This window comes from Amphimedon queenslandica, unplaced genomic scaffold, assembly GCF_000090795.2.
Source record: "Amphimedon queenslandica unplaced genomic scaffold, v1.1 AMPQUscaffold_13513, whole genome shotgun sequence".
NCBI lineage: Eukaryota > Metazoa > Porifera > Demospongiae > Haplosclerida > Niphatidae > Amphimedon > Amphimedon queenslandica.
The window spans coordinates 59123-81661 of record NW_003546251.1 but is presented as its reverse complement, the minus strand read 5'-3'; the positions used below and the strand labels follow the sequence as shown (position 1 = coordinate 81661).

The 22539-nt window shown below is 36.3% G+C and overlaps 4 protein-coding genes across 4 annotated transcripts in view; 1 reads left to right on the top strand and 3 right to left on the bottom strand.

The window, feature by feature from the left end:
* LOC109586937 (uncharacterized) overlaps positions 1–1032 on the bottom strand; it is a 4516-nt gene extending 3484 nt beyond the window's left edge. Inside the window, exon 1 of the mRNA XM_020003156.1 lies at positions 7–1032. Within this exon, the coding sequence (XP_019858715.1) occupies positions 7–1010 (1004 nt within the window). The 5' untranslated portion in view covers positions 1011–1032. The remainder of the gene's footprint in view (positions 1–6) is intronic.
* A 1862-nt stretch (positions 1033–2894) lies between these two features.
* Positions 2895–6458, top strand: LOC100640984 (lysosomal thioesterase PPT2-A-like). Its single transcript, XM_003383247.3, has 9 exons — positions 2895–3122; positions 3261–3396; positions 3689–3781; positions 3833–3887; positions 3969–4021; positions 4104–4175; positions 4235–4319; positions 4421–4481; positions 6180–6458. The coding sequence occupies exons 1-9, from the start codon at positions 2967–2969 to the stop codon at positions 6321–6323; spliced, it is 855 nt and encodes a 284-aa protein (XP_003383295.1). The 5' UTR covers positions 2895–2966; the 3' UTR covers positions 6324–6458.
* Positions 6459–6463: 5 nt separating this feature from the next.
* LOC105315637 (exocyst complex component 6-like) lies at positions 6464–21798 on the bottom strand. The gene is made up of 26 exons (XM_020003135.1): positions 21589–21798; positions 19029–19134; positions 18799–18906; positions 18594–18684; positions 18274–18464; positions 11609–11668; positions 11343–11489; positions 11215–11295; positions 11077–11123; positions 10858–11014; positions 10547–10618; positions 10286–10335; positions 10173–10220; positions 9957–10119; positions 9842–9894; positions 9137–9201; positions 8904–8950; positions 8741–8820; positions 8613–8673; positions 8351–8530; positions 8212–8292; positions 8086–8146; positions 7753–7856; positions 7556–7680; positions 6885–7005; positions 6464–6796 (listed from the first exon to the last, which is right to left on the bottom strand). The coding sequence occupies exons 1-26, from the start codon at positions 21711–21713 to the stop codon at positions 6647–6649; spliced, it is 2574 nt and encodes an 857-aa protein (XP_019858694.1). The 5' UTR covers positions 21714–21798; the 3' UTR covers positions 6464–6646.
* Positions 11963–14570, bottom strand: LOC105315632 (anti-sigma-I factor RsgI5-like). The gene is made up of 2 exons (XM_020003177.1): positions 13805–14570; positions 11963–12328 (listed from the first exon to the last, which is right to left on the bottom strand). Exons 1-2 carry the CDS (start codon positions 14252–14254, stop codon positions 12107–12109), a joined length of 672 nt encoding a protein of 223 aa, XP_019858736.1. The 5' UTR covers positions 14255–14570; the 3' UTR covers positions 11963–12106.
* Positions 21799–22539: the final 741 nt, after the last annotated feature.

Below are 22539 nucleotides of genomic sequence, written 5' to 3'. Positions count from 1 at the left end.
CCATATGTTATGCTAATCCCGTCAAGGTAATGGCTGTTAATATTACCGTTGCTTCCAAGAACTCCTTCAGTTGAACCATACTGATATCCAATTACCTTTCCACAGACTTTGGAGTAGCTTAAATGAGTTGGAGTGAAAGATGTACCTGTGCAACCAATTTGGTTACTTTGCCTTCCACAAGCTCTCACACCTCCAGTTTGATAATACTTAAAACCAGTGGGGCAATTAACTGCGCCATCTTCCATATTGAGATAAGCAAGTCTTGTCCAGCCACCCCCTTGACCGCAAAGATTGTCCATATTGCAGTAAACATTTTCACTGTTGATGTGGTAGTAGCCTGAAGGACTGTTGGGCTGTGCATTGTATACGTCAAGGCAAGTCAGAGTTTGCAGGGAATTGAGTAGCTGGGATGCATTCAAGATGTTTAATATCTGATCGACTCCAATCAGTATGTCATTCACAGACCCTGCAGTTTCGGTGGTAGTTCCTTCGACGGTTGTAAGAGAACCAATGATACTTATCAGTTGCTGTGAAGTCAATTCCCTTATATCATTGAGAACCTCACTGTTGTTAACAGCATAAGCTGTCTGACTAGTAGCCTGGTCCGAAAGGTCTTGCAGTGCCTGGAAAAGCTCAAGGAATTGGTTAGCATTGAAGGCCATGCTGCGGTTGAAGTGTTGATTGAGCCATGCTTGCATCATTTTGGTCTCATTGATCATTTCAACTATGTTAGAGTATTGCGGGTCACTCATAAGAGTATCAGTTGTTGGAGAAGCTGTAGGAGTATCGTTCACTTCATTAAGAGTAGCACTACCTATGGCTAGTAGAATGATATTTAATGCCACTAGTATCACTAGAAGACCAACAACTATGAGCCACTGGAACTTTTCCAAAGGTACATATGCTATGTTGTGTATCTTTCTCTGCACATCAAACTCCTGTTGATTCCCATCATAGTCGATCTCCATTTCTTGGAAATTTTGGTTTTCAGCTTCCTTAGAATCTGCCATTCTTCTTTTGATCTTCTCTGCAGAACTTTTGCAAGAAAAACTCAAATGAAAGGTGGGATATGAAATATGATATGCCCACACAAACTTTTATAGGAATCATTATGCATCACAGAGGTATTTTATTAGAGAGGTGTGGTATTATAAATAATATTAAAGCATGCACAATGAATACTATATAGCTCTACATGTCAGCAGTACAGAAATAGAATCATAGGATAGAGTGCATGTTACAATCAAAAAATGTAGAACAGCAGAAAAATGCAGTTTATACTGCGTGTATGTATATGCATGCTATGTTAGAGGGAGCAGAAAAAAGCAGCGTATCGTATCTATAATAATACTAAGTTTTATCAGTAGTTTTACTTGACGTAGATCTCATATAAACCTACTGGCGAGTCTTCTAAATCAGGTTGATCTCCACAAATTCTAAGCTCGATAGGATCGGTGATGGAGACAGCCCCAAAGTCCCTATAAAACCAAGGCAGAGTTTTATTTGTGCAACAATTTTGCTCCAATGTACTGCAGCCTTGTCCATCCCACAAAGGATCATCTGTAAAGAGCTGGTTAAAAATACCAAGATGAGGATTACCAGATTCACAGTAGTAGTTATCGCCAATAAAACCTGGTACTGTCTGTATGCTTCCTTGACTGCACGGGCAGTTGTAGAACCCTCCATCGATGTTATTCTGTCTCAGTCCAGCTACTAGTGTCCATATGTGATTACGAGGTGATCCGTATGTTATGCTAACCCCGGTAACGTAATGGCTCTCAATATTACCGTTGCTTCCAAGAAGTCCTTCAGTTGAACCATACTGATATCCAATCACCTTTCCACAGACTTTGGAGTAGCTTAAATGAGTTAGATCGAAAGATGTACCTGTGCAACCAATTTGGTTACTTTGCCTTCCGCAAGCTCTCACACCTCCAGTTTGATAATACTTAAAACCCGTGGGGCAATTAGATGTACCATCTGCCATATTGAGATAAGCGAGTCTTGTCCAGCCGCCCCCTTGACCACAAAGATTGTCCATATTGCAGTAAACATTTTCACTGTTGATGTGGTAGTAGCCTGAAGGACTGTTGGGCTGTGCATTGTATACATCAAGGCAAGACAGAGTTTGCAGCGTATTGAGTAGCTGGGATGCATTCGTGATGTTTAATATCTGATTGACTCCAATCAGTATGTCATTCACAGACCCTGCAGTTTCGGTGGTAGTTCCTTCGATGGTTGTAAGAGAACCAATGATACTCTTCAGTTGCTGCGAAGTCGATTCCATTATATCATTGAGAGCCTCACTGTTGTTAACGGTGTATGCCGACTGGTTGGAAATCTGATCTGAAAGATCTTGCAGTGTTTGGGAAAGGCCAGAGAATTGGTCACTGTTGGAGCTCATAAGAGCTCCAGTTATTGCATTAGAATCGCAGGCTGGAGGAGGATCACTCACTTGATTGAGGTTAGCACTACCAATAGCTACTAGGACTAAATTTAATGCTAATATTATCACTAGCAAGCCAACAACAATGAAGCACTGGAACTTTTCATAAGGTGCACTTGCTATGTGTATCTTTCTCTGCACATCAAACTCCTGTGGATTCCCATCATAGTCGATCTCCATTTCTTCGAAATTTTTGTTTTCAGCTGCATAGTCCTGATTGGAATCCGCCATTCTTCTTTTGATCTTCTTTGCACAACTTTTGCAAGAAAAGCTCAAATAAAAAGTGGGATAACTTGAAATAAGGGTGGTATCAGAAAAGGGTGGTATCAGAAAAGGGTGGAAATATGATATGCTCACACAAACTTTAATAGGAAACATAAGCTTATTACTATGCAACATGACATGCATGTGGTAATATCTGAGAGAGGTGTGGTATTATATAAAATGTAGCTGACTCAGTCAATTACACAGTCATACTTTTAACTTGTCTCTTTGCCACTGATCTACAGTGTACCTAGATATGTTAAGGATATTGCTGGCAGTCTTTGTTCTGTTCTCTTCAGTGAGACACTCAGTCTCTTACCGTCCAGTGATTGTGATGCACGGTGTACTAGCCGGAGCATCTGACATGGACTCGTTTGTTAGTATGATCAAGACAGCTCACCCTGGTACCGAGGTAGACCAAACTGTGACGAATGGCCACTTCATTAATCATTAACCATTACCATCTCTCTCTGTTGTTGTTCGTCTCCTCTCCTTTTTCTTTCCTTTTCTTCCCCTCTCTTGTCTTGACACCTCTCCCCCTGTGCTCTAGGTGACTGATATCAGTGATTACAATGACGCTAATAGTCTTGTTAATATGAATGATCAAGTTAAAGGAGTTTATTCAAAGATGAAACCTGTAATGGATGCAGCTAAAGATGGAGTAAACCTTGTCTGCTACTCACAAGGTACATACAAGTACATTTACAACCACTGCAGTTAAGTTGAATTGAATTTACATGAAAAATTGCACAAAATTTGTAACGTCTTTATGAAGATTCTAAAATAAGCCTTTAAAATTGTCTTATGTCACCTGTATTACTTACTTGACAGTGTTACAAGGTGTTGTTGAAATTACTTGTGCCAATATTTACTCAATCATAATAATTTATTTACAACTACTATACAATTGACTTTGTCGATTAACAAAACTTTCATTTTGATATTACAAAACACTCCCATAATGCTATCGCTATCCAGGTGGTCTCGTTTGTCGTGGTGTCCTTGAGAAGTATGGTCATAATGTCCATACATTCATATCCCTCTCTAGCCCTCAGGCTGGCCAATTTGGAGGTAAAATAACAGCTGCTACAATGCATCTCATTAACGAATCCTTCCTTATAGATACAGATTATCTTAATTTCTTATTTCCAACTTTCACAAGGGACAATATATACTTGTGAGTTTTGGAAACAGAAATGAATGTATTGATAATTGAATGTTATAATTATCAATTTATTTATCATGATCATTATCTTAGGTTTTTTTATACTGATGCTGGCCAAGAGATATCAGTAGGAAACTACTGGAATGGTAATAGTGTCTTCTTTCTTTTTATATTTAACACTTCCTCTACTCTCTCTCTCTCTCTCTCTCTCTCTCTCTCTCTTCATAGACCCGTTCCATCATTCTGACTATTTGTCGAAAAACAAGTTCCTTCCCTCCATAACTAACAATGCACCACAAGGTAGCCAAATGATGATTATTATTATTAACTGAGGGATTGATATGAGCTGATGTTTTTAGAATACAAGGATAACATATTGAAACTGCAGCAGGTGGTATTTATCGGTGGACCTGACGATGGAGTTATCACACCATGGCAATCAAGGTGTGTGGGTGTGTGTGCGTGTGTGTGTGTGTGTGTGTGTGTGCGTGTGTGTGTGTGTGTGTCACAAGGTTAGTTGGTTTACTTGTCACTTCCATTTATAGTCATTTTGGTTTTTACAAGGAGAAGAGCGATTCAGAAATTGTTACCATGACAGAGCAAGAGGTAATTGTGCCACAAGTATTGTGCATGTAGTGTTGTGCAGTACTCTATTTTCTGTTTTAGTTCTAGTTTTAGTTCTACCAGTACTCCATTTCTAGTTTTAGTTCTAGTTTTAGTTTTACCAGTACTCCATTTCTAGTTTTAGTTTTAGTTTTAGTTTTACCAGTACTCCATTTCTAGTTTTAGTTCTAGTTTTAGTTCTACCAGTACTCCATTTCTAGTTTTAGTTTTAGTTTTAGTTTTATCAGTACTCCATTTCTAGTTTTAGTTCTAGTTTTAGTTCTAGTTTTAGTTCTACCAGTACTCCATTTCTAGTTTTAGTTCTAGTTTTAGTTTTACCAGTACTTCATTTCTAGTTTCAGTTCTAGATTTAGTTCTACTAGTACTTCCGTTTTAGTTTTAGTTTTAATTTTAGTTCCATGCCAAATTCTGATTCTGGCCTTATAGTTCTAGTTTTAGTCCTACTAATACACCATTTCTAGGTGATTTTTATAATTTTTTTTAATGAAATTTAATTTAAATAACTTAAAAGGGTAGCATTTTAGTTCTAGTTTTAGTTTTAGTTATTCAAAAGGGTACCATTTTAGTTCTAGTTTTAGTTTTAGTTATTAAAAGGGCTCCATTTTAGTTCTAGTTTTAGTTTCAGTTATTAAAAGGGTAGCGTTTTAGTTCTAGTTTTAGTTCTAGTGATTTACAAGTGCACATTTTAGTTTTAGTTTCAAGTTCTTAATAGCTAAATCTTTAGTTCTAGTTTTAGTTCCAGTGCTTTAATTTGTCAAATTCTAGTTTTAGTTCTAGTTTTGGTTTTTTGTATCAATGTAGTTCCGTTCTAGTTCTAGTTCTTGGAACTAGAACTAGGAAGAAAATAGGTGTACTAAAATAGATTTAGTTCTAGTTCCGTTGGAACTAGCACAACACTATGTGCATGGAAGCAAGCATGTTATAATGTTCATGAGATTGTTTTCACCAACTTGCATGAATGGCTGCTGGCTCTTATTAAAGCTTTTAGAGGTTCCCTTCTAATGCTTCTAGAGAAGTCTTTTGGGGTGTCTTTTGATGCCCTTATGTTGTGTAGAAAGTTTGAGCTGATTCCCACTTCAATTTTTCAAGTTATGGCCATTTTAAAAAAGTGCCAAAATCTTGAAAAGTACCCAAGGCTATAGCCCATGGTTTTTTCCAAAAAATGGCTCCGAAATCACCCCCACTTTTTATTACATTTTCTGATACATATTGATGTTCTTATGCTGTGTAGAAAGTTTGAGCTGATTCCAACTTCAATTTTTCAAGTTACGGCCATTTTAAAAAAGTGCCAAAATTCTGAAAAGTACCCAAGGCTATAGCCCATGGTTTTTTCCAAAAAATGGCTCCGAAATCACCCCCACTTTTTATTATATTTTTTGATACGTATTGATACCCTTATGTTGTGTAGAAAAGTTTGAGCTGATTCCGACTATAAATTTTTTGACTTTCTGTTAAAAAATGGAACTTAACTTTTTATTGCTCTTAGTGCCATCTATCGAACTTATGGCCTTTATGAAACTAAAAAAAATAAAATTTAAACTTACTGTTCTTGTTCTCACTTTTGAGGTGTGAACAGATCATTGAAAAGGTGACAACAGCTAATATCAAGCTAATTTTAGCTCACCTCTAATCTCTAACAAGATACCTTTCTAATAAGCTATTTCTTGTTACTTCCACTAGTACTACACTAATGACGTAATAGGACTCCAAACACTCAACAATGCCGGTAAAATTAAAGTGTACGAGATACCAGGAGTTGAGCACACTCACTGGCACACCAATCAGACCGTGTTTAATGATGCCATCATACAGTGGCTGGACTAGCACTGAACTCTGTGTGTTGTATTTTATCACTTTAAAGCTAAATTTGTTACACGTTTCATAGTTTTTGTCACATTTCATTTATTCTTTTTCTTTATTTTATTTTTTATTAGCTAAAGTATCTGCAGTTTAAAAAAACTTCATTTCTATTAAAAAAATGAATGCAAATGCAATACTGAGAAGTTAATACGTAACATAACACACTATATTGTCAGAGATAGATACTGATTCATGCTAACACACAAATGATTGAGTTACATTAATAATAGTACTGCTATTCTGATTCACACACACACACACATGTTAAAAGCGTTTAAGCTTGTGCTTTATTTTGAGGTTCCACTTGATTGTGAAGCTGTCTTTGGGCGGGAAGTGCTGTCTCTGTGAAAGAGGACAGGAGATCCTCTTGACATTGAAGGGGCTCTGTTACTCATTGCCAGCCTTGAACCAACCATGTAATCAGTTGTACCTTTCTCCTAATATAACAACAATAAAATTAAAGAAACAAAAAATAATAAATAAATAAAGAGAAAAGAATCATTCGGTAGAGCAACAAGAAATTACCTGTAGGTGCTCTTCAATTTGTTTCAGAGCTATCTTGACCGGATTTGGCTCTTTCTTAGACTTAAACTTGTTAGTCACTTTCGTTGCACGAGTCTTCTTCCTGATCTCGTCCTCTCTCAGTCTAACAATGAATTTCAATCATACCACACACACTGCTACACTCATGCAACCATCATTTTCAATAATAATAATATTAACAATAGAGACTAAAAATCATTATGCAATTAGAAAAAAAGAAAGACAAAAATTACAAAATTAAGGACCTGTAATATGCTACAAAAGGTGCTACATTACAGTGCAGTGTGCTTTAGCTGCTAAGTGAGGCATGGATAGAATGAGGAGGGGCTACGGCTACTTGTGTCAATGTGTGTATGAGTCTCTATTAGTGTATGCCACTGCTTCTATCATCCATTATGTCTTGAAGCCTCTTCAACAAGAGCTCGTAGTATTTGAGGCGCTCTTTGAGAGCCGACATTCCTTGATGAAACTTCTTTTTCTTTTTACGTTCGCACTCTAGTATCCTAATACACACATACACACACACACGGTACATGTAATTAATTGTAACTGAAATATTATAATAGCAGTACGGGCAGCAGGAAACACACAGCAGTAATGTGTTAATAATCTTTTTATGTGTACAAAATGTATACATTTGTTTTTGGACTTACTTCTGTAACAGATTGTGGACATCTTCTGGTGGAACTGAAGGGAATTTTCTCGCACCGACTGTAGTGAGTTCACTGATGTAGTCGGTCCACGCTCCTCCGGAGCCTTCGTAAAACATTTTCAATAACTGCAGAGAAGAGAAGAGAAGAGGTAACAGGAGATGGAGAGTAAGGGTAGCTCAAGTGTAAGATAAGCTAACCTGATTGAGTCTAGCAAAGATGGGGTCGGCCATTCCTCCAGTGTGCCCATTACCTCCTTCTCTGAGGCAGGGTATCATCTGGCTGGCCGTGTTCCTCACAAAATCTATAAATAAAAATTAATAATAATAACAATAATAATAATAATAATAATAATAATAATAATAATAATAATAATAATAATAATAATAATAATAATAATAATAATAATAATAATAATAATAATAATAATAATAATAATAATAACAACAACAACAACAACAACAACAACAACAACAACAACAACAACAATAATAATAATAATAATAATAATAATAATAATAATTCTGCATTACCTTCAAGATACTTCACATCAACTCCAAAACTTCTGAGACCCTCCATACTAACACGCTGGACCTAACCATGAGTAGAAAAAAAAGCAAAAATACCTACACATAATATTTATAACTATTGATCATTACTCTATCAGAGAGAAGAATCCTCTCCATCAAACCAATGAGATGCTGTATGATGTGAATACAGAGATCATCAATAATCTTAGTCTGTAGAAGGAAAATGACAAAAGAGCATTTGTACATCTAGCTTCATCTATTTCCTTACTGGAGTGGCTGACAGTAATTCAAAAGTTGATTTCATGAACCGAATGACGTCTCCAAGTGCACCAGTGGGTTCTTTAATAGGCTCCTTTGGAGTCCAGTCGTAGACCACACCTTCCATCAACTCACTGATCTGATCCTCGAGTTTAGTGGATATTTTAGCCTGAGTGCTTTGCTTTGCATCCTAAGGAAGAGGAGGGAGGGAGGGAGAGAGAGAGAGAGGGGAAGGGAGATCTGTTAATTATATAAGTACAAAACCTCCTCACTTTGAAGACAGAGAACCCATAAAGCCGAGACTGGACTCCAGCAGCATCAGACCGAGGTACTCTAAAAATTAATAATATAAAATTGTTAATAATAAAACATAAAATTAATAATAATAATTAATACTGACTTGGTGACAGAAGCTATGTACATGTCCAAATCCTCTTCAGCTTCCTCCCACTGGTCTAGATTAACCCACAGCTGGACCAGCTGGAGAAAAAAGAGGAAATAATGGTTATTGTGCTTGTGATTTTAATAATTATTATTTATTAATTTTAAAAATGAATTTAAACCTGTCTGATGGTCAACTTGTCTTTAGTAATTAGAGTAGCCAGACAACCTGTAAAGAAACAATAATGATAGTAACAATGGGATAATAAAGTAATAATAAAAATAATAATAATAATAATAATAATAATAATAATAATAATAATAATAATAACAATAATAATAACAACAACAACAATAATAATAATAATAATAACAATAATAATAATAATGAGTAGAGTATTAATAATAAACTAACCGCTGAGTGATTTGGTGAGTAGTAGATTAACTGATCTACGAACAGCTTGATCAATCTCAGTACGACTGAAGAAAGAGCATTAAAAATGTAATAAAAATTTCAAGCAAACATGAAATATTTTTTAAAAATTGGTTCGCTTTTTAAAATAACTGTAGCTTGAAAAATTGAAGTCAGAATCAGCTCAAACTTTCTACACAGCATAAGTACATCAATATGTATCAGAAAATGTAATAAAAATTGGGGGTCATTTCGAAGTCATTTTTTGAAAAAAATCATGGGCTATAGCCTTGGGTACTTTTCAGAATTTTGGCACTTTTTTTAAAATGGCCGTAACTTAAAAAATTGAAGTCGGAATCGGCTCAAATTTTCTACACAGCATAAGAACATCAATATGCATCAGAAAATGAAATAAAAAGTGGGGGTCATTTTGGTGCCATTTTTCGGAAAAAACCATGGGCTATAGCCTTGGGTATTTTTCAGAATTTTGGCACTTTTTTAAAATGGCCGTAACTTGAAAAATTGAAGTCGGAATCAGCTCAAACTTTCTACACAGCATAAGAACATCAATATGTATCAGAAAATATAATAAAAATTGGGGGTGATTTCGGAGCCATTTTTTGGAAAAAACCATGGGCTATAGCCTTGGGTATTTGTCAAAATTTTGACATTTTTAATGTAAATAAAAATTAGAAAAAATAATAAAACCTTAAATTGAGCCTGTCAGAATATCCCCAACTTGAGCTAATGAAAGATTTAATCTAAATAAAATAAAATAAAATAAAATAAAATAAAATATATACATGTTTATACACCGACTCACTTGTTCATATATCTGTATAACCATAGAGGAGAAGGGGAGTTTTTTAGGAAACGGCTCGTGATGAATCTGAAGGTCCTTGTAATTGAACATCTCCATGATACCTTGAAAGTGCTGATCAGTCTCCACTATCACTGGAGTATAGTCATCAGTCGCAAGGAGATTCCTAAATAAAGGGAACCATTGATTGATTTGAATCAAAAGTGTCTGTCTGATTACTTGAAAGCATCAGCATTTGTTTTCATAAGAAGTTCATCATAATGTTCCCTAAGAGAAGAACAAACAAGAAAGAGGTTAAAGCATGTACAGTAGGTTCAACTTGTAGTCTTTACCTTATCTCAAGTGCTACCTCATACAACTTGTCATTATTAAATCCATAGCCCTATACACAGTGAGATAATAAGGTCAGTACACATTCCAATAATGGTATCTATTCTCTGCATTGCAATTGAATTTATACAAAAACAAGGAGTTGCTTTAAAATTATGACCAAAAGCCTCCCCACATACTACAGGAAGCTACTAGGTGTTACATGCAGTATAAGATAGATAGACACAGTAACAATGCTTGTTTCTCCTCACTTCCATACTTACCATAACAGTATGGCAAAACCAAACTATCAATTGCTTTATTTTCAGTAAAAGATGATTATCTTGGCAATGTAACTATAGACAATTAAAAAAAACAAAGGAAGCTGAAATAATAATAATAATAATAATAATAATAATAATAATAATAATAATAAACACATCTGGAAAAATTATCAAAACTTAAGAGCTGTCAGTGAGTAAATTCACAATAAATCATGCTTTCATTTCTACAAAAGTCAAAACTCTTGTGCATAGCCATCAAAATGAACAAACAAATAAGTCTAACAAGAATTTCATGCAATTATTTATCTTACACAATGATGCCTCAGGACTGAAAGCATTTCAGATGTAGCCATTTCCCAAAACTCATCGAGGACCTGCTGAGACATAAGACCTTGCTCAGTCTCGTCTTTATGACCACCAGAGCTGCTCTGACAGGTGTGTAATATTGTATCTTCAACAACAAAGAATCTAAAAATGATGGCAAAGTGTAGTAACAGATCCATTGACATGGAGGTCTAATAATTAATTACCCGACTATTTGGAAGAAATAGCGCTTGAATTCTTGTATGTCATCAACCTAAGAAAAGAGAAAGAGAGAGACAGAGAGAGAGAGGGAGAGAGAGAGAGAGAGAGAGAGAGAGTGGAAAGAGATGTGAGGTCATGTGCACTTTTGTTGGAGGCTTAATGGCCAATCTGAGCTGCTGTCTCCTTTCATTTCTATAATCATCAATAAAATGATCTCTTCTTCCCTACACATACATATACACACATACAGCTAAATAATTTATAACTTTACCAGAACAAAGTGAATGTGCAGACATCTGTAAACTGGAGAGAAATCAACAATGTCTTGAGTAGAAGCTGTTTCCACTTTAATGGACTCATCCTTCAACAGCAACTGACGCACATTGCTTGATAATTCTAGTCTAGCTAATCTCTGAACCTTTAGAGTTAATGTGAAATATTTAATAAAGTTTAAAGACATGTAACATCTTCATCTCTCTTCATCCTTTCTCCCCCCCCTCTCTCTCTTTCCTCCTTTTCAATTATATGGTATAGTACCTGATGCATAGCTACTTCTCCAATTACAACAGACACATCTCTCACTTTAGTCAAATACTCCTACAAAATAGCAACACAAAAAAATTAATGGAACACGTAGCTCATCAAAATAATGATTTTTGTGCAGAAATACTGTGGTATGTATCTCTTGTTATTGTCATTATATGCAATAGCAAATAAAATATTTCATGCAGTGCTATATATTCAAGTTATAGCATGCAAAAGTTATTATCAAACATTGCAGCATAGTTTTAGTCAGTAGTCCCGACCGGATTCGAACCACTGACCACATCTATGCAATCCATACTGCATAAGTTGCTGCTTTGCAATGCAATTCTATATCATTATTTGACTAAATCAAAATTTTATTTGACAAAAAAAATGATAGAGAAAAAGTCTTACATGAAATAGACTACAAAAATAAAATGTCCTACTAAAAACAATGTCCTATACTACTACTAGTTTCTAAGCCTAATGCTTTCAGTTAGTTCCTTTTCTTCAATTATTGACTTCTTCTTCTTCTTGAGCTGGAGCATCATCTTCAACTGGAAAATTCTCTGCAGGCTCTTCATTTTCAATTGGAGCCTCCTCTTCATTGGTTGGGTTATACTCCTCCATTGGCAGCTCCTCATTATCTGCAGATTCTAGCATAACTTGAGTTGGCACAGGATACCACGTGGCATCATTCCTGTAGAGGTTAGTGTTACAAAACTTGCTAATCTTCACCCTGTATCCCTGATGCCTCATGTAATGCCTACGGTAATTGAACGACTCAAAAGTGTATCCATAAGGATCAGCAAGGCCAGGTACAGGTATCCATGATGCATCATTCTTGAAGAGGGTAGAACCATCACACTTATGAATGTAGCACAACTTCACAAGTATCCATAGTGACGAATGTAGTGTCCAGGAAAGTTCTTGGACTCAAAACTGATAGTACCACGTATTTTATTCAGGCCAGGAACAATTTTGAAGGAGCTGTCAGCACGGTAGAGTGGCCTACTGTCGCTGCGATCAAGCCACATCTGGTAGCTTCTGTGACGCATGAAGTATCCAGGATAGTTCTTGGACACAAATCTAAAAGTTTTACCAATTAAGGTTGAACCCCTAATGGCATTGGAAGGAGGCAGGAAAACAGCAAGGGAAAAGAGTGCAAGACACAAGACTATACTATAGAGTGAGCTTCATGACTGAATCTTCTCTGCAATTGATTCTCTTTTCTTGTTTCCACTGTAATACTGATGTCTCTCAGCCTCCAGCTGCTGTTTTTATAGCAAGAAAAAAGGAGGAAAAGGAAGACTTTCTTCCAAGGATTGCCAGAAGAAAATGCCTTGATGCAATAAAATAAACAAAACAATCAAAAAATACTCGCTGGGAGTATGTTAGTTGCATAGAAAATGTAACTCATCAGTACTATGTAGTAACTATAAAATGATAATGAAGAAGAAATTGTAATTGATCTTTGCACAAAAATATTGTAGCTATTTTGCTATTGTTATTACATTGGAAAATATATCATGAAATAATTTTCATGCAGCCAAGTAAATGACTGCACTTATATGGGTGCATTCACGCGTTGCAATGCAATTGGAGCTATGCTAATATCATTATTAGCATCTCTTGACAGAATCAAAAATTCTAAAGCAATAAATTATGGCATAATGATGTTTATGCAGAAATATTGCAGCATGTATCCTTTGCTAATGTTATTATATGCAATAACCAATGGTAGCTTGCAAAAATTTTATGCAATACATGTAAGTTTAAAGAGCCATTATACTCAAGCTATATATACAGTAACATGATACGCATAAGTTGCTGCTTTGCAATGCAATTCTATATCATTATTTGACTGAATCAAAAATTCATTTTGACATAAAAATGCTAGAGATGAAATACACTACAAAATAAAAAGTCCTACTAAAAATAATGTCCTATACTACTACTAGTTTCCATAAGCCTAATGCTTTCAGTTAGTTCCTTTGTTCAATAAAGGTGAGCTGGAGCATCTTCTTCCACTGGAAAATTCTCCATAGGCTTTTCATTTTCAATTGGCTGAGCCTCCTCTTCATTGGTTGGGTTATACTCCTCCATTGGTAGCTCCTCACTATCTGCAGATTCTAGCATAACTTGAATTGGCACAGGATACCATGTGGCATCATTCTTGTAGAGGTCGGTGTTTTGAAATGAACTAATCTTCACCCTGTATCCCTGATGCCTCATGTAACACTTACGGTAATTGAACGACTCAAAAGTGTATCCCAAAGGATCAGCAAGACCAGGTACAGGTATCCATGATACATCTTTCTTGAAGAGGGTAGAACCATCACTTTTATGAATGTAGCACAAGTATCCAGAGTGACGAATGTAGTGTCCAGGAAAGTTCTTGGACTCAAAACTGACAGTACCATGTCCAATCAGACCAGGAACAATTTTGAAGGAGCTGTCAGCTCGGTAGAGTGGCCTGCTGTCACTACGATCGAGCCACATCTGGTAGCTTCTGTGACGCATGAAGTATCCAGGATAGTTCTTGGACACAAATCTAAAAGTTTTACCAACTAAGTTTGAAACCTTAATGGCATTGGAAGGAGGCAGGAAAACAGCAAGGGAAAAGAGTGCAAGACACAAGACTAGAGTGACCTTCATGACTGAATCTTCTCCGCAATTGATTCTCTTTTCTTGTTTCCACTTTAACACTGATGTCTCTCAGCCTCCAGTTGCCGAGTTTTTATAGCAAGAAAGCAGAGGATTGCTTGAAGGAAATGTTTTGATTTTAGTGTACTTTCAGATCATAATACAGCTGCTTCAGTATCTAAACCGGTTTGATTATCTCAGACCAACTACTACCTGAAGCCCTGTTTGCACTATGCCCTCAAAGCAGTTTGGAACCGGTTTAGAAATAAACCAGTTTAGTGTGGACAATTTCAATGCAAACCGACTTATCTAAAGCCCTCCATACTAGCAACATGTTGCCTAGTGTATGGAGGCCTTAAACCACCTCAGGTAATAGGTGGCTACAATATGGTAGCATTATAAACTGATTTAACCACAGTTACATGTGAACACAATTAGTAAAGGTTATACAAAAAGGCGGAGGTATCTATTGCCTTCACAATTATCATACTGAGGGCTGTAGGCCTGAGGTTGATAAGGCCATAAATAGTTGTATAACCAACTTCTACCATGCCTAGTTGTAATTGACCAATTAGATTGCTTCATAAATAACTGATTTACCACTAGGATGTAATAAGTACATTCCCAGGCAATTAGAGGTTAATAAGGTTCATTAGAGGTTGATAATCCTTGATAAGGATTATCAATTTTTATTTTTATAATAGCACAATGTGGTAAGGTTGAGAGCAAGAGATGATTAGAGTGTTTCCAATGACTCAGAGGGTCTGTCTTTTGAGCGACCGCCATTGCTCTGAAATCAATACCACTGGTCTGTTGTAGTGTATTGATGTCTATAATGGATAGAGCATCTGCTACTGGGCTGTTTGAACCTTTCACATGTCTGACCTTAGTTGTGAATTGAGAGATGACAAGCTTTTGATGGTGTGTAACAGGTAGAGTAGCCAAAGAGAATGTGAGAGGTTTGTGATAGGTAGAAACATAGAATATCCTGCCTTCAATGAATTGACAGAAGTGTTTGATTGAAAGGTAAGTGAATACCAAATACAGCACATTTCAAAGAGTACTCTTAGCAGCTAGTAACTGTCAGTTCCTTCTTAAAAATAGGAAATTGTAAGTTGGTTGTCAGGAGTCATCAAAAAATTGAGGGAAACTGTAATTTTGGATGTGACAACATTGTTGCTTAACTTTGATTGCTTTAAAGGCTGTTGATGCCACTGGGTCTGAGGTTAAGTTTAAACACTTGAATTTTAACATAGATAAATAATAATAAAGCAATAGCCAAAGAGCTCGCAATATTTCATGTATAACAAGTCTGTAAACTGCATCACTGAATCAAAATACATCAGAAAAAGTCATACATAAAATTGCTACGAAATGTCTACTAAATTATAACTAAATTCCTCTTGAGTTTATTTGTCTTTCACTGGAATATGGTCCAGTTCTTTTGCAATTGGAATCTCTTTTCCATTGGCAAGGTGATTAGCTATTAGAGTCTCGTCATTATCTGCAGATTCTGACAAAACTTTTGAAACTGGTAGAGGATACCAGGTGGCCTCATTCCTATAGCTGTGAGTATCTTTAAAGGGGCTAATCTTTAACTTGAAATCCTCAGGCCTCATAAAATACCCAGAGTGCTTAAAAGACTCAAAAGAGAGTCCATAAGGATCAGCCAAACCTTGTCTTGGTATCCATGATGCATCTTCTCTGAGCCAAGAGCTACCATCGTAAATCCTGTTAAGCATGCACTGCCAGACTTTACCATAATAAATGAGGCTATGAACATAGACTCCATAGTTCGTACTACGTTCAAAGCTAATAGTACCTTCTCCAGCAAGACCACGAACGATTTTTATGTCAGTAACATAACGGTAGTGCTTTGAATTCTCTCCGGTAGAATTAATCCACATGTATTGATCCCTGTTAAGAATATAATACCCAGGATTAGCCTTGTATAAGATTCTAAAATTTCTACCAAATAAACTCGAAGGGTCTACAGGTTTGGCAGGAGCTAACAAAGGCTTACGAGAAGAGCGAGCAAGACAGAGCATTACAGTGAGTTTCATATTTGGATTTCTTAATAATTCTTTGCTTTACTAGCTTTAGAGTTTTTATAGAAAGAAAAAAAGGAAGGAATTCCTGTTGTGATTTAATAATGGGCAAAACCCTGAGGGTGGTAGTCTATCTGTCTGTCTCTAATCTCATGAGTTTGTCTGACTGTCTGTCTGCTTGTGCTCAAGGACAGGAAGTAGGATTGAGTATACACATTATTTATTCCTTAAGAAGGAAAACCATACAATGATAATCTATTTCCTGCCTGTCACCTTTTGCCTTTCTTCTGTATATTTCATCACAATGCAGCTGTTATATGACTTCTCTGCATAATGCTGCACTCTTGCTATCACATGGAGCAAAGCTAGCTCCATAAAGTTTAAATGCACAAAGTAAATGCAGTGTTAATATATAGTATAAGATACATAGTAGAGCTCCATTAAACATTAAAAATAGAGCCTTGAAAGCAAAATGATAGCAAAAATTGCACACACTGCATTTACATGCAATAGATGCAGAGCAAGTTCCTCCTTTATAGTTGACATTTGACTGAATCAAAAGTTTTATTTGCAATAAAAAAAGACAGAAAAATTCCTACCATAAAGCTAACACTAATAAAAAGTCCTATAAAATTGAAAGTCCTATGCCATATATAGCACTACACTATCAGCCTAATGCTTTTAGGTAGTTTCTAATTTTCTTCAATAATGAAACCTTTCTGGAACTTCTTCTTTAGCAATAGGCTGCTCCATCTCCATCTCTCCATAAGGACTGTTGCCATATTCTGACGCAACTTGTGCTGTGCTTGCTGGACAGGTGGCACAAGCTTCAACAGGATACCACGTGGCATCATCCTTATACAACTCAGAGTTCACAAATTCGCTAATCTTGATCCTGGATCCCTGGTGCCTCAGGTAACACTTACGATAATTGAAAGACTCAAAAGTGAATCCATAAGGATCAGCAAGACCAGCTACAGGTAGCCATGTTGCATCTTTCTTGAAGATACCAGACCTGTCATTCCGCCCAATGTTGCACTCACCTATATGATTGTGACGAATGTAGTGCCCAGGAAAGTTCCTAGACTCGAAACTGATTCCTTCTCCAGCCAGACCTGGGACGATGGTGAAGTCGCTGTCAAGACAGTAGAGGTGTGAAATATCATGAGCATCGAGCCACATCTGGCTGTCCCTATGACGCATGTAGCGTCCGGGATAATTCTTTGATGTGAATCGAAAACTTTTACCAATCAAGCATGAAGGTGCTGTAGCACTGACCGTAGCAGGTAACAGTGTTACAAAGGAAGTGAGGGCAAGAAAGAGCATCATATTGAGCTTGTTCATATTCTGTAGAATACTGAACTAAATTGAGTCTTTCTTCGTCTGATTTGTTGATGTTTCGTCACCCTTTGCTCTCGGGCTTTTAAAGCAAAAGAACATGAAAGTGAAACAAGACGAAGAATGAAGGAAATATTTTGGTCCATAATTACTCATTATAACATTAAACCTATTTAGGTCTGATCCTTGAAAATACAAAAATGACTTGAAAAGACTGTTTCTAAAACACTTTCTTTAACCAAAGCCAAATTTGATAAGAACCTGCAAACAAGCCTGACCAGACTAGCCACAAGAATGTGCATAAAAAGAATAACAATATCCCAATATTATTCCATTACTTAAACAACTTAGCTCTGGAGCAGACTGACGCCAGTCAATAAGTATAATAATTCTATCACAGACAAGAAGATGTACGCATGCATGCACTACACCTACAATAGTAATAATACAACTACTGCTAGCAGCAGCAGCATAATGAAGAAGTGTACATCACAGATCACATGATACATAGCAATAGTAAGGTAAGATGGAAAAAGGTGATGCAAAGATTTTCACTTTAAAATACACGTATGTACATGTACTCATGACACTATCATTATTACTTGTACATGTACATTCTCTTCTCTTCCCTTCTCTCTCCTCTACCTTAAGCTCAGACATTGATTGTTTCTGAATAGAGTCCCTCATCCTTGGTATCTCTTCCGCCAGGAGCTCAGAGAATATATATCCTCTCACTCGAGGGAGATGAATATGCTCCAGCTGCTCGAGCGTTTTTAAAGCGGAATAATAATGCCTCTCTTTCATTAGATTCTGGAGTTTACCATACATCTCAAGAACTAATAAAGAGAATGAATGATGAGGTTATAGAATAGAGTAATGTCAGGCAATATGAAGCATAATAATTACCATGCACTGTGTACCATAATACAGTGTAATTAATAATTACTATGAACTGTCTAGTGTACCTGGAATGCAGAGGGTTAGTGTCTCAATGGTTGACGTTATGTTGTTCTGAATGGCACGGGATGTGTGGAGATCCTTAAGATCTTTTAAAAGCTAAAAAATAAAATAATAACTCATTGCATGTCCATATAATTGTAAGGAAATAGAATACATGTACACATTGATCAATGGATCTCACTGTAGACAGTATTACTGTACGTACTGTACCTCATTCCCACTGTCTTGTATCCTCTTGTCAGCTTCCATTACTTTGCTCTTGAGCTTGTGAGCTTCAGACTTCACCTTCACCAAGTGAGTGACAGACTCTATAAAACCCTACACAAACAAAGACATTAAAAATATTCTAAAAGAAAATAATTTTAAAAATAATTTCTGCAACCTACACATGTACATCAGTACACACCCACGCAGTTAATTAGGTAGTTGAGATGCCATACCTGATAGTTCTTGTTACACATTCTTTCAATGTCTTTCTCGTGTTGCTTGATCCTTCCTGAAAGACTAGAAAGGAAATCATCTTGATCTTTATCATCATACAGCGACCTACAGAAGACAAAAGAGGAAGAGATAAAATTAAGTTTAATTCATCATAAAACTTGAACATGCAGTACTCAAGTAAGCATACATGTGCATTATAAGAAAATTTTATTGCATTAGTATATGAACAGGAATATCATATATTCCAAGTACTATTGCATTCTGTGTATGGTAGGCAACCAAGAAAGTGTGAATATCATTAGATTGGTGATAATGATAACATGTGAATATCATTTGGTAAATGCTTCCAGTTAAGAAACCACTTCAGTAGAATGACATTAATAATAAACAATGTGCTTCTCTGTATAAAAGAGTGACAAAATTAACAGTTGTTGCGCAACAAGCAACTCATTTCATCAGAGACAGAGCTTAAAGAGAAAGAAGAGAAAGACAACCAGGGAAAGATGCCAGGAAAGGAAAAGAAAGTGCCAACAACTCAGCCAGCTATTGACAGGGTTGAGAGGAAGCAGGAAGAGAACCCAACCCCAGAAAGACAGGAACAGCTTGAAAGAATGAAAAAAGCATTAGAGAAAAATGAAGGGAAAAACTGAAACACTGTACATGTAGTTACGTGTACGTTGATTGCTATAAACTTGACTGCTGCATACATGTACATGTATTATATACAATGTATCATAGTATTATTGCTAATTCTGCTAGTGCTGGTCACAATTATTATGCTACTTTTAAATTATAATTAGTCAAAAGCCAATCTCTCTTGCTACACTGTATTTCCAATAATAATGAACTAATACAACATGAGATATTCCACATAATGCAACGTTTGCATCTCACAGTCTGTTATTAATAATAATAATATGACAAGGTCTATGAATATACAATTACAATTAACCTATGAATATCATTAATATGTCTTACACATAAAAAATCTCAAAATGCAATTTCCCATTGAAATAGACACCTAACTGCTGTATAGGGTATAAATAAGAGACAGGGCTAGTACCAAACCATCTCTCCTGAACTGGGAATAGAGGAAACACAAAAAACTACTCGAAACTACTCTCTATCTTGACAAAAGAAGCTATACTCTTTACTACAAAAGAAGCTACTCTTTACTACAAAAGATGTCTGACTCTGGAAAGAAATTAATGACAAAGGACGATGCTTCACGCATTCAAAGTACTGAAGCGAAAAAGAATGACGGAAGGGTTGAAAAAGGTTCCTGGGCCGCTAAAGCTCAAAGTGCAGCTGATAAAAATGTCAATAAAGGACTCACTTCGCCACCAGGAGATGGAGGAAAGTGATAGGATTCTGTCACAGGTGTAGCTGCAGCAAGAGCTAGCAGGCTGAATACTTTGAACTAACTTTTAACTTGTGTGTTTGTCCATTAGTAGTTTGTTATAGCTTTGTTATTGCTAGGCTTTCATTTTAATTAAATATTATCTTAACTAAAACAACACACTAAAGTTTATTTCCTGCTACTATAAATTATGAATATAATTAAGAGAATTACGGTAGTCTCCTTGAATAATAGCCACCCATATAAGGTATGCTATGAATAGTTATTCATTTATAACAACTTAGCTTCATTCAATAGAAAAAAAATCCCCTTATAAACAAGAAGTTGTCTTAACTAGAAAAGATGTCTGATTCTGGAAAGAAGACTTATATGAGTCAGCAAGCAGCTGCTCGTATTCAAAGTAGCCAAGCCCCAAAGACAGGTGGTCAAACGCCCAAAGGATCCTTTGCCGCCAGAGCTCAGAGTGCTGGTGATACTAACACCAATAAAGGATACACGCCACGTTATGGAAGTGGAGAGAAGTGGTAGGACAAGGAAGAGATGCTGCCTGACTAAATAACTTAACTGTCTCTGTGTGTAGTGTGTAGTGTGTCCATTAGCAGTTTATTAGAGTTCAAGTATCATTGTTATATCAAGAGTACTCTCATCATTGTTATTGTTAAGTTTTCATTAAATAAATAATTATTATTGTTTTAGCTAAAATTGTTATGACTCCACCCACCTCATTGATAAAGGTCAATATAGCAAGAGTTTAAACATAGCCTGTACTGATAATACAAATTGTGAAAAAAATCAGGTCAAAGACCAAATTTTGTCAAAAATAAAAAGGCAAGAATTCTACATTTTTATACGTTTTTCTGATACATATACATGTTCCTATGTTGTGTTTCAAGTTTGAGCTAATTCCGATTGAAATTGGATTTTTTATGAATTTTTAAAGTTGCTCCAAAATCAGGCCAAAGACCCTGTACTATAGTACATGGTCTCGGACCAAATTTTGACAAAATTGAAAAGTAAAGAATCCTCGATTTTTATAATTTTTCCTGATACATATACATGTACTTATGTTGCGTAGAAAGTTTGAACTGATTCCGATTAAAATTAGATTTTTTATGAATTCTAAAAATTAGGCCAAAGATCAAAAGAGGCATTGGAACGGTTAATAAGTAGTGTTACTGAAGTTATAGATACTTCCATACCTAATAATAGCTCCAAGTTGTCCTTCACTGGATTCTAGTTCAGTCATGAGCCGATCATGAGCAGTTGGGTAGGGAATTGTCCCTCCTGATGTTGTACTCCTTACTTCATCAATGTGGCTAGCCATTTTCTTCCCTATCTCTAAAAAACTGGCGATATAAACAAAATTCCTCCTTCTCAAGTGGCAGCCATGTTTTGGCCCCGCCCATAAAATAGAGCCACACCTACTAAATATTTATTCATTAGGGTGGCTACATTGTGTACATACACTTCCAATGCAGTTTAAACCACCTCACTAGTCAGACTACCTCAGGTAGGGGTGGCTGCTACACTTCCAATGCACTTCAGGTAGGGTGGTTTAAACCACTCCAGCTGCCTGAAGTGGTTCAAACTGCATTGGAAGTGCACAGTACACATGTAAACATCTAAACTGGTTTTAAACTTCTTTAATTAAAGGGCATCGCCTATATATATAACCATAAACCAGTTTGACCTGATGTAAGTGGGCTATATCTCATGTATCATCATATCTGCATTGGAAGTGTTCACATAGATATAGCTGATGTCATGCTAAAACTTAAACTTGTTTGACCTGGGGTGGTATAAACTGCCAAACTGGCTTGTTTCTAGACTGGTTGTAGGGTATGGTATAAATAGCTACCCCTGACCATTGATCACTATTCTGCTGAAAAGAGACTACTCCAAACCTATACGAAAGCTACCTTAACTTGAAAAGATGCCGTCTGATTCTGGAAAGAGAAAGCCCACAAGTCAAAAGGCTGCTACAAGTCACGTGGAAGCTCCTGCAAAGAATGGTAGTAAGGCTGAGTCAGGTAAGGCTCCTAAAGGATCAACTGCTTCTAAAGCTCCAACTAGCTCTGGTGGAAAGAAAACTAAGAAAGGAAGCGCACCAACTCACGATGATAGTGAGAAAAAGTGACTAATGGCCGGAT